The following is an 11,376-nucleotide window of genomic DNA, read 5'->3' as shown; positions in this document are numbered from 1 at the left end:
ATAATAGTTGTCTAAAAAAACCTATAATTGTAAACACTTTTGCACTTTGGGTAACTCAACAACACGAATGAAGACTGTGATAATAGGTTTCACTTCTAAAACATGTTTCGACTTGAAAAATAAAATATAACGGTTCACAAATGACTTTTATATCCATAGATGTTATAAAAACTACTTTTACTTACTCTCTTGTCTCTGCGGAAAGTCTGAAAGACTTCTTACTATTTTTAAGAGAATCAAGTAAACAATACAATTTGAATTAAACCAAAACTTAAAAGCCAAACTGCAGTTTTTAAGATTCTAGCAACTACTTAAATACATACAATACATGAATACTTCTTTGTATTAAATCACTAATTTTTAAAAAATTAAGTAGGTAATTCCAGTGTACGTGAGGATGAAGACCTAGCCCAAGTGTTTCAAGCTGAGGAAAGACCTGTAAAAGTAGTGTGGTGTAAAAATTGTAGCAATACTAATCTTACTAAGTCAGCAACTGACATCTGGAAACAATCATGATACCTTGTCTTTCGGGTCTTTCAGTATTTTAAAATACTAATACTCTACGCACTTCCCTGGTTGACACTTTCTTCCCACAGGTGAATACTGGTGCCTCCCCCCGAACCCCCAACCCCCAGATTCTTTGCAAAACTCACTGAAATGAACAAAACAATGATTAAAACAATAAGAGCAAAACCATGGAAGACATTTCAAACAAAGCACTGAAAGCAAACAAGGAAAAGGTAACTGTTCTTCCCTTCAAGACTGTGTAGTATTAGGTTTTATGTTCTATCAGGTTAAACTGGAATTGTTTTCATACATCCTGTTATTTTTTTTAAACAATAAAATCTTGCTTAAGAAAGCACTCTCCTTGTTTTTCTTTCTCGTGCCCCAGTCTCCAGGAAAACTTAAAAACTGCATCTTCATTTCCCTGGTTGTTTCGTTTTTTAAACTGCAGGGCTGTTTTAAAAATTTAGTCAGTATGCCTCTCACACTTCTTTTGTCTTATTCTTTGTCGTGTTCAGCATTCAGAGGAAAGTTCACAATGTCTAAGTTCTTTGCTATGCAGGTAAATATGCAAATCAAAGGATGACAAAAGTTTTTAAAGAATCAGTTTATCTACAGTATTTTTCAAGACAAAACTACCATTTTCACCTGATCTGTGCATCCATTTCATAATCCTTGAGCAGGTTATATTTTTCAAAGAACAATAAAAAGACCCATTTCGAATAGCTAGAAATATTTGGATTTTCGGGGTGTTTTCTTTCTTTTCTTTTTGATCATTGTAGTGATAGGCCAGTAAACCCTAAGTTGGATATTTGTACTTGGGGGGGGGGGGGAACCTGTAAAGAACTTTGCCGGTGCAAGCTGAACAGGAAACATTCGAAAAGATAAAAATGTACTCTCTTTCCCTTACCCGATCTCCATCCCCACAGAGGAGAAACAGAATACTTACAAGTTAGCATCTGTGTATTTGTATCTCTACGTGTTTTCTCTCTTCTTTGGATTTGGATACCTTGAGCTAATTTGGAAGTGCCCGTTTGGTTGTCCACAAAATGATGCTTGAGTCTAAGGATGCATAAATTAGAAGCCCTACAAAGGCACAGGACAGTCATTGTACCTCACTCTTTATGCGCTCTTATGGTGGGACCCAAGAGCCTTTCCTTTTCTCTTTCTTTCTTTCTTTTTTTTTTTTAAACACTTTAGATGATGGAGCGAGTGAGAGGCTGGTAGCTGGAGACGAATAGGCGAGCCCTGCACCATCCCCCCACCTCAACTTAGCACCACATCCCCCCCTCCCCAATTACACTGGACTTTGCTACGAAGTCAGTAGTTTTAGGAAAACTGGGGTCTGGGTGGGCAGAGGCGCGGAATCCTTCACTTCAAGCCTCGACGCCGGCCTCGGAGTTTCTATTTCTGGTGCTCCAGGGTTGGAATAACGGCCGGGATGGAGGCGGGAAGCATGGAGAAAGCAAAGGGGGGTGATCTTTTCAAGAAACACCCAACTGCCCCCTTTACCTTTTTTGTCTCCACTATGGGGAGGTGGGGAGCCGAGAGAAAAAGATGTCAATGACCATTGTTTGCTCGTTTGCGATGTTGCTCCGCCCCCCGAGTCTGTCGTAAACCTGGCGCGGGACTAAAATAAACCCCAGATCCCGCAGCTCCGGGGGCTCGCCGCGCCACCGACGCCTGGTCACAGGCGCTGCCGCCCCGGCCCAGGTGGCGGCGACCCGCGCCCGCGGCGTCCCGCCCGCGCCCGCCCCGGGCTCCCCTACCTGGCCGTCCGCCGAGCCATGTCGTTGAGCCCCAAGCACACGACGCCCTTCTCCGTGTCCGACATCCTGAGCCCCATCGAGGAGACCTACAAGAAGTTCGGCGGCGCCATGGACGGTGCGCCGCCCGGCCTGGGGGCGCCTCTGGGGGCCGCGGCCGCCGCCTACCGCGCACCGCCGACCGGGCCCTCCTCGCAAGCTGCGGCCGTGGCGGGCATGCAAGCGCCGCACGCCATGGCGGGCCACAATGCGGCGGCGGCGGCGGCGGCCGCGGCGGCGGCGGCGGCGGCGGCCGCCACCTACCACATGCCGCCCGGCGTCCCGCAGTTCCCGCACAGCGCCATGGGCGGCTACTGCAACGGCGGCCTGGGCAACATGGGCGAGCTGCCCGCCTACACGGACAGCATGCGGGGCGGCACGGCCGCCGCGGCCACCGGCTGGTACGGCGCCAACCCGGACCCGCGCTACTCGTCAAGTGAGCGAGGCCGGGAGCGCGGGACGGAGGGCAGCAGACCGCGCGGGTTTTTCCCGCCACAGTCCGAGGCGCGGGGGGCGCTGGGACCGGGCCTGGGGCGCGCGGGGTGTCCTGGGACCCTGAGCGCGCGGGGGGCGCTGGGACCCGGCCGGGGTCGCGCGGGGCGTCCTGGGACCCTGCGCGCGCGGGGGGTGCTGGTCCCCTGGGCGCGCGGGGCGTCCTGGGACCCGCCGGGGCCACGCCGGCGTCGCGGCCGCAGCGGTGTGAAGAGAGCTGGGCGGCGGCTGACCGGCATTCCCCTTGGGCCCTTCCCCAGTCTCCAGGTTCATGGGGCCGTCAGCTGGAGTCAACGTGGCCGGCATGGGGTCGCTGCCGGGCATCGCGGACGCCGCCAAGTCGCTGGCGCCCCTGCATACGGTGGCGGCGGCGCCGCGGAGGAAGCGCCGCGTGCTGTTCTCGCAGGCGCAGGTCTACGAGCTGGAGCGGCGCTTCAAGCAGCAGAAGTACTTGTCGGCGCCCGAGCGCGAGCACCTGGCCAGCGTGATCCACCTGACGCCCACGCAGGTCAAGATCTGGTTCCAAAACCACCGCTACAAGATGAAGCGGCAGGCCAAGGACAAGGCGGCGCAGCAGCTGCAGCAGGAGGTCGGCCTGGGCCCACCGCCGCCGTCCCCGCGCCGCGTGGCCGTGCCCGTGCTGGTCAAAGACGGCAAGCCCTGCCAGAACGGCGCGGCTACACCGACGCCCGGCCAGGCCGCCCCGCAACCGCCCGCGCCGACGCCCGCGCCCGAGCTGGAGGAGCTGTCGCCCAGCCCGCCCGCGCTGCACGGCCCGGGGGGAGGCCTGACGGCCCTGGACGCGGCGGCGGGGGACTACGGCGGCGGCGCGCTGGGCGCCAACCTGCTCTATGGCAGGACGTGGTGACGGCGCGGGCCGGGCGGGGTCCCTCCTGACGCCTGAGGGTCTTCTTGTACCGACGGCGGACGCGGAGCTCGCAAACGGACTGACGGGTCGTGGAGGCGGGCGGGCGGGCGCGGAACCTCTCTACTGGGGGTGGGGACGCGACAGCCCCAGGATCGAATCACGAGCATCGCGCCAGGGGGCTTTGAGGTGGTCATTTCCTCCTTCCAGAGGTTCCTATATTATGTGAAAAGCCGGCCGAGTCCATATCCACCACGTTCCTAACCAAAGCTCTCAGAGTTTTAAACGTTGGAGACTTCGTTGGTGTTTGTTGCTCTAAAAACCAACCCAGCTTTAGCAATGAATTCTTCTTGGATTGGAACTTACCTTGGGAGATTAATTTTCGAATCCCCCTCCCCTTAAGTGCAATTTTATTAATGTTTGATGGAAAGTAAATTTAATTGTAGCTCAAGGTGGATCATGCACATAGCAACATTATTGCAGAGGAGTTATTGCCATTTACAGAAATGGAATAAATTTAATCAAAATATTGCTTATACGAATTGATATAGCTTTTTAAATTTAATGCTGTTTTGTAAATGTTTTGATCATTATTTGGCAATGAGTGTTTGTATATTACTCTAAAAGAGGATTTTCCCCCTAATATGCAGTTCATCAAAAGAAAGAAGGGTTGTAATCTACTTTTTATATGGAAACTGGTCTCCCCAATGAATGGATAAAATAAATGACACCCTGTCTTTCTGTAGACATGTTATTTACTCTTTCTAAGGTATTTGCTTATCTTAATTTGAATACCGTGATAAAACATTAGAACAAGCAAAATTGCTAAGCTAGACATCAATTAATTAACCTGTTTGAAAGCATATCAAGAAGAGAATAAGGTGATTTACTGAATTGTAATCAGTATGTAAAGAATAAGTAATTAAAATATTTATGATTTTCTCATATTTAGAACTTAATAGGGGTTACACACCGATTTTGTTGGTGTTTTCTTGTACAAATAATGTATTTACTCTTTAATATGATGATTTATATTTCCTGTGTTTCAAAAGGATGTTTAAATATAACTTAAAATAACCTTAAGTACTTTTTGGGGGGTAAGAGTCAAATGGTCATTTATTTTTCACTAAGTTGTATAGGTTTTTTTTTTTAAACACTAGTTGGCATGATGTGACAACACACAGCTCAGTTGACTCATGATTTAAAGAACTGGTAGTGGAGTAAAAATACTAAAAGCTGAAGAATGTGAGCTTATGAAATGAAGAAAAATTAAAGACGAAACATGGATAAAACATGATTTATAAATGACCAAAAAACATCTACCAGAGACCTTAAAGCTCTTCTACATTTGAAGTTTTAGAATTATAGTTTGAAGCAAAACATTTTATTTAACTTCATTGTTTGGGTGTTTTTCTGAATGTGCAAAGTGCATTCTTTAAGGTGTTTTAAAAGTTGCACTTTCTCTAAATGTATTTTATATAGTAAATAATAATAATAGTAATTTAAAACTCCAGTTCATTCCACAAAGAGAAAAAAAACACTAAAGAAGCAAGGGGATCAGCCTTTATCAAGGGGCTGTGAATGCATTTTTGTAAAATGATAACTGATTTTTAAAACATTTTACATAAAAAAATAATTTAAGCAGAAAAAATAGTATGACAATGGTGCAATACACCTGAAGGAAATTTTCCCAATTTGGGTTTTTGCATACTAATAACATTGACTTTCAAAATATTAGCCAATCTAGCATAAACTATTACTGATGTGCCACATTTCAAAATGCTTGTTTATATTGATCAGATTCCTTCAAATTCTGAAATTTCACTTCTAGAAAACATGTTCTAAAAGTTCACATGGTTTGTAATTTTTTTTTTTTTTTTTACAGCCCAATACTTAACAGAAGCAAGAATAGCTTATGGACTAAGGGCTTCAAGTAACATTTAAAGAAAATAAATCTTCATGGACAGTTTTTTCCTTGCTAATTTCTGGAACAAAAAATCCCTTAGACTAAGTGAACTCTATCAAAAAGACCATTAAGAAGAAACAGCCTTCTTTATACAATATTTTCCAAAAGTGTATTTGGTACAGGCATATCTTTTTCCTTTCAATGTTCCTTTAAATAGTAAAGGATCCAAGCCAGAAGTAATTGCTGCAGAGGGCTTAACATTTTACACCCAGAAACTCACTGAGTTTATGTGTGCACATCCTGAAATTAGGATAAGGTTTGATTTTGAAACATTAAAATAGAAAATGTTTTTATTATAGAATTCCACACTGATTAATGCAAAACAAGAGCTTTTTTCTTCTTTTGCAATTAGTGCTTTGCAGATCTTTTATAAAGACACAAACGGCCAGACTAGGTGGAACTCATTAACTGAAGAGGAGGATAAGTGTCTTCACGACCAAGAGGGAGGGCTGGCACAGGGTCTAAGTGGAACAAAGCCCCTCCAAAGTTTAGCAGAGGCCACAGTAAAACTCGGTTTCAGAAATGCTAACTGCAGATGTGACACTTTCCTAAATGTTTTGGAGTTTTACAGCATTCTAACGTATCTTTTCCAATTGAGGCACAGAAACCAAAATCCAGAATCAAAGTTGCAGAGAGGAACGGCAGGGATTGCAGGTACTTTTCTGAAATCTGTGTTGGGATGTAAATTGAAGCGGGGTGTGTGTGTGTTTATGTGTGTGTGAGTGCAATGTTGAAGGATACAGGAAGGGTGTTTTGTATATGGAAGGGGGATGGTGTGTGTAACCCAGTTGTCTTCTATTTAAGGCTTTGCTTAGAACTAAAACCTAATGGTCGGAACGAGTCAATCAGACTTTTATCAACACAGATGTTGTGTTCAAACTCCATTCTGCTATCGACTGTTTACTTTCAATTTAAAGCAGATCAGAGACGCAATCCTGTTCACTAAATGCAAGCACCTTCCAAAGACTTGCTTTGTTAGCTGCATTGAATACTGATTTATAAACTTTTAGAATAAATTGGTGAACCATAGTCACGTAAAGACCCATCGATTGGATTTTTAGCTATGAATTTGTGCATCAGGTAGTGCACTGTGTAGTGGCAGTATAAATTTCAGACGTAGTTCAAATCATTCATGCTTTGAACTGTTTAATATAACACTAACATGTGGATAAACCCCTGTATGTTAATTACTCGAGTCCAGTTTTTAAAAATACTGCTACTTGCCATGCCCAAATACAATGAGACAGGGCACTAGGATACATTTTATTAAAAATGAATTAAATAAATAGACTTTTGCTGCTAGTGAGAATTGGTGAGCATCTGGACAAGATTCAAAGAAGACTTGAAGTCAGGAATTCGCTCTCTCCAGTAAGTATTAAGATAACTTTGTGATTTTAAGATCACTTTGATGTTATTATTTTAAGCCTGGAGGTAAGGTTAAATGGAAGCTTCTGAAAGATGTTTTGGTTTCGTTTGTCTTTGCTTTAGAATGTTTACCTGCAGTTGAATGAAATGCCTTTTATTTCAGTTTCTAAATTCCATGTAACCTCTTATTTCAGTAGTTGCTTAAGTGATTTCTAATAAAAGTTTAACCACGAGTTTGCCCAAGTCTAAGTTGTGCAAGCTATTTTGGAGTAGTGAATAGCTCCATTCCCATTTCACACACACAAATTAAAGCATGTTCCTCTTTGGCCCTCGTGCATGTATACGGTATCAGACAAAAAGCAACGCAGGCATTCACTTCACCCCGAGTGGGGCGTTTGCTACTTCATTAGTTTTACTGTTTTCCCGGTTAGAAGTAGCAGAGCCATCGCTCGCGGGCACGCGTACGGTGGTTCGGCTCCAGGCCGCCCTGTGGGCGGGAAGCGGAGCCGACGAACGCGATGCGGCTGGGGCCGCAAGCCGCCTGCGAACCTGCGAACCGGGCGTCCAGGTGACTTCGGAGAATGTCTACATTCTAATTTCGAAGCAAAGCGAAATTCGCCTACGTTCAGGCTTGGAACTTAAATCACCAGCCTCGGGAGAAGACCCTTTCCGCTCTTTCCTTCCAGGTCCCGGTATTCGAACGCGTGCGGAGAGCTGAGACGACGCTGGGCTGGCGGAGAAGCTGCGGCGCGGGGGCCGGCCGGGGATCCGGGCCAAGATGCCGGGGCCCCCCAAGCCTCGGGGCCGCGGGCGTCCCCGCCCACGCCGAGCGCCCCCCGAGCCCGCCCGACCGGCCCTGGCTCGGGCTCAGCCTGCCGGTCATCTCCCCGCCTGCCTCCCCGACGCTGCACGGCGGCCGGACAGCGCTTCCAGATGGATGGCCGTGGGCTCTAAGGCTTTGCCTCACTGGACCCTACGGGGAAGACAGCTGCTCACCACGGGCTCTTAGCGCCGCGATGAAGTCGGGCTGTTTCCAGGTTCTAAGATTCTTAAAAATATTTAATAAGACCCTGAAAAAACTTGGCCCTACGTAAACAGTACAATGGAGTTATTACATAAAATTGACCCGTTAACTTTACACCCGAATATGGAGGGGAGAGTTATAGCTTTAAACATGCCATTTAAAGTTCTAAAAAGCGTTTACTTGTTGAAATAACAAGGCATTTTTCTGGGAGATTCAAACGTGGGGACAAGTTAGAAAGAGATACAGAGTAAGGAGAGGGAAGGAAGCGAGGTCTCACCACCCACTACTGGGACTCTAGCCGGCTTAATTTTTCCATCAGGCTTTTTGCTTAGGTGTCTTCAGAACACTTTAAACATTAATTTCCAAACTTGTTTTGATCCGTTACATGTAATGGTGAAAAAGCCAAATCAGAAACGATTATTTTAGACATGTTCATGATAGCTTAAAACAAAATTAAAAACTAGACCAAAATTAAAGATCTGAGAAAATATAGGTTCTGCAGAAGTGTGGGTATGGGGTACTTACGAAGCTCTGTACACTAAGTAAGATATGTATATGGGCTCCTTTGGAATATGCAATACTGATTTAGGCGCTATACGTTTTCAGTATTTGGAAGATAGAGAAATCTAAGAGAAGGTATTATTCCCACTTTAATGTACTGTGAAATAATATATAATGGTTGTGTTAATTCCCATCGGAGAGACTCTTTATCTCAACAATAAAGGACCCTGTTCTATTCACCCATCATCAGCAATGAACTCAATAGCTTCAAAATACCTTCCTATCCAAGGTTAAGGTGGGACTTTTTCTGAATAGATTTAAGATTAACAAGTGTGCCTTTGTGGAATACTAAAGCAAAAATGTCCTAGGTCAGAAAGTCAGAGAGGAACCTTACTTTACAATCTGAGGCTAGAATGGAAAGGTGGAAACAAGGCAGCAAGTCTTCATACACACGTGTCTGGGTTTGTTGTGGCAATGAAAATGCGTATCGAAGTTCTCCACATGAACTGCAAGCGTAAATGTACGGAATTATAGTGTGCTTAGTAGCAAGAAAAAAATAAGTACAAGTTGGAATCTATTGTGAAATAATGCAAAAACTTGCCAAGGAGCATAGGCAATTTAGCTAGGAATTAAACTTTTTACGTTTTCGTTCTTTTTCCTTTCTTTCTGCCCTCCCATTGGGTTCTGTGTAGTGTTTTTTCTACTTAAGTACAACTGACCTACACCAGTGTGTTACTTCCAGGTGCATATAATGATTTGATATTTCTATACATTACGAAATGATCACCACAGTAAGTCTAGTTACCATCTGTCACCACACAAAAGTAATATTATTGATTATATTCCCCATGTTGTACATTCCATCCCATGACTCATTTATTTTGTAACTGGAAGTTTGTACCTCAATCCCTCTCACCTATTTCACTCATCACCATTCCCCGGAATTTTTCAACTTTTCTTAGAGATTTAAAACCAGTCCTTAAAACTGAAGTATAAATCTACATGAAATTTGTGAAATGTAAATAATTTATTCTCATGAAGATTTTATAATTTGCCAAATAAGTAGCAGACACATACATGGGTTGGTTGGGTTGTCTTGCTTACCACATCCTCTTAAGATCTACTTCTTCACTGATTTTCTTTCGACATCTAATTGTAGAAATAAATTGTTTTCTGATATACTGATTAAAAAACAAAAAAAGTACAACAAAAAACCACACATGTTTGGCCAAGATTTTCAAAGTTTAAATACTGTAAAAGAAAAACAAGAGACCAGAGTTTTAAGTTTTGTTTTTTTTTTTACTAAAGTCCAGAAATTTCCATATGACAAGTACATTAATGAAATGTTCCCAAAGAAATACTGAACAATATACACTCTAGTTGGCTGAGAGTTCCAGCTCAAGAGTTCATACCTAATTGTGCATTAAAAATCAGCATGGATCTTAGATGATCTAGAATACACTGTGTTCTGAAATCCACAGCTGGTTTGATTTTTGACCATAATGAAAAACCAGTATTCCTGTTCCATCAAATGTGTTTTACAAGCAATAATAAATTCAGATCCACTGTATTATGCAACACACATCTTTGGAAAGCAACATAAAACAGTGAGATCGGATCAGTAGAAATATACACAGTTAAAAGAAATACACAAAGTACTGTAGTTTTATTAAAAACTACTACTTGAGAAAGAAATCTTTCCACAAATAGCATAAAATTGTAGAATGATGAAAGGATTTGGGAAAAGCTTTACAAAAGCCTAATTCCAACTGTATCTTCCTGAAGGTGGTGGCAAAGGGTATTTCCTTCCTTCTCTGGGATATCCCTGAAAAAAAAGCAAAAGAAAGAGTTTATCTTCTGGATTAACACTCCTGCAAAGAAATTAATCTTACTTCTCTGTGGAAAAACATACTATAAAGAAGGTGAATATGTCTTACAGGTATATCACATGGAAGGTCTCCATAAACGGGTGCTTCTGGTCTGCAGCTTTATAGAAAGCTGCATGCAAAGTGGGACATCACCAAAAATGCTATCACTGACAACTAACCAATCAAGCCTTAACAAGCGCTTGAGAAATTCCTTAAAATGCACACAAATGAAGGATAGTTAAGTGTCTTGTGTAAAACACTTGTCATTCTCAATTCTCCCTACCACCCCCTCCCCAGCTCATAATTCAAGCCACACTGTGGTAAGGTGCCCACATCATCTTCACACATACTATACTAGGAAAGTCGTTTCGCTTAACAAAGGCAGGAGCTTGCTGCATCAGTTGAGGCCTAATGAACTATTAATTTTAGGGTTTTTTGTTTAGCTATAAATAAGTGTACCACATTAGGTTATTACATAATCAATTACTGGCAATATTCATAACAGTTCCTAATATGCTTGCAAATAACATTTCTGTACAACCTGAAGGTAAATGTGATGTGTCTCCCATCACAATTCCCTTTCTACGGAGGATTCTGAAATGGACCCCCTTCCCCATGTTGCCACTCAGAGCGCTTCACTAGTTTAAATTACAACATGAATATGTGTAGTCCTTCAAGGTCATAATGTAGGCTAAGGACTTGTTTAGTCATATAAACTCCACTAAAAATATAATGAAGTCATAATTTTACTGCTTTTAACAATAAACTTCTATAATAGCGCTTCAAAATTCTGATTTAATTTTTTTAAAAAATCTCCGCAGAAAAAAGACTAAGAAAGAAATGTATTTCCAAAAGGTCCTAAAATAATTATAATGTACAACCGGTTTGCATTTCCTAAGTGAATAAGAATTTTACCTCGTGTAACAGCAGAAAGCTCCTTTAAAGGGACGCGCGCGCTCCCCTAAAGGAGGCAGGGGAGGCACTGA

The 11,376-nt window shown here is 43.5% G+C and overlaps 2 protein-coding genes across 3 annotated transcripts in view; one reads left to right on the top strand and one right to left on the bottom strand.

Annotated features, from left to right (window-relative positions):
• Positions 1 to 2,291: 2,291 nt before the first annotated feature.
• Positions 2,292 to 3,669, top strand: NKX2-4 (NK2 homeobox 4). Its single transcript, XM_059036314.2, has 2 exons — positions 2,292 to 2,745; positions 3,062 to 3,669. Exons 1-2 carry the CDS (start codon positions 2,292 to 2,294, stop codon positions 3,667 to 3,669), a joined length of 1,062 nt encoding a protein of 353 aa, XP_058892297.1.
• A 6,131-nt stretch (positions 3,670 to 9,800) lies between these two features.
• XRN2 (5'-3' exoribonuclease 2) overlaps positions 9,801 to 11,376 on the bottom strand; it is a 78,783-nt gene continuing 77,207 nt past the window's right edge. For both annotated transcript variants that reach the window (XM_067013469.1, XM_059036308.2), the window contains one exon: positions 9,801 to 10,347. In XM_067013469.1, the coding sequence (XP_066869570.1) occupies positions 10,282 to 10,347 (66 nt within the window). In that variant the 3' untranslated portion in view covers positions 9,801 to 10,281. The remainder of the gene's footprint in view (positions 10,348 to 11,376) is intronic.

Source organism: Kogia breviceps, chromosome 14, assembly GCF_026419965.1.
Source record: "Kogia breviceps isolate mKogBre1 chromosome 14, mKogBre1 haplotype 1, whole genome shotgun sequence".
NCBI lineage: Eukaryota > Metazoa > Chordata > Mammalia > Artiodactyla > Physeteridae > Kogia > Kogia breviceps.
Note: the sequence above shows the minus strand (reverse complement) of the source record. Positions and strands in the feature narration are given on the sequence as shown.

Excerpts from the sequence above, each read along its gene's own strand:
- NKX2-4 (XM_059036314.2), top strand. The coding sequence starts at position 2,292 with ATGTCGTTGAGCCCCAAGCACACGACGCCCTTCTCCGTGTCCGACATC. Across the intron at positions 2,746-3,061 it reads GGACCCGCGCTACTCGTCAA|TCTCCAGGTTCATGGGGCCG; the intron begins GTGAGCGAGGCC and ends GCCCTTCCCCAG.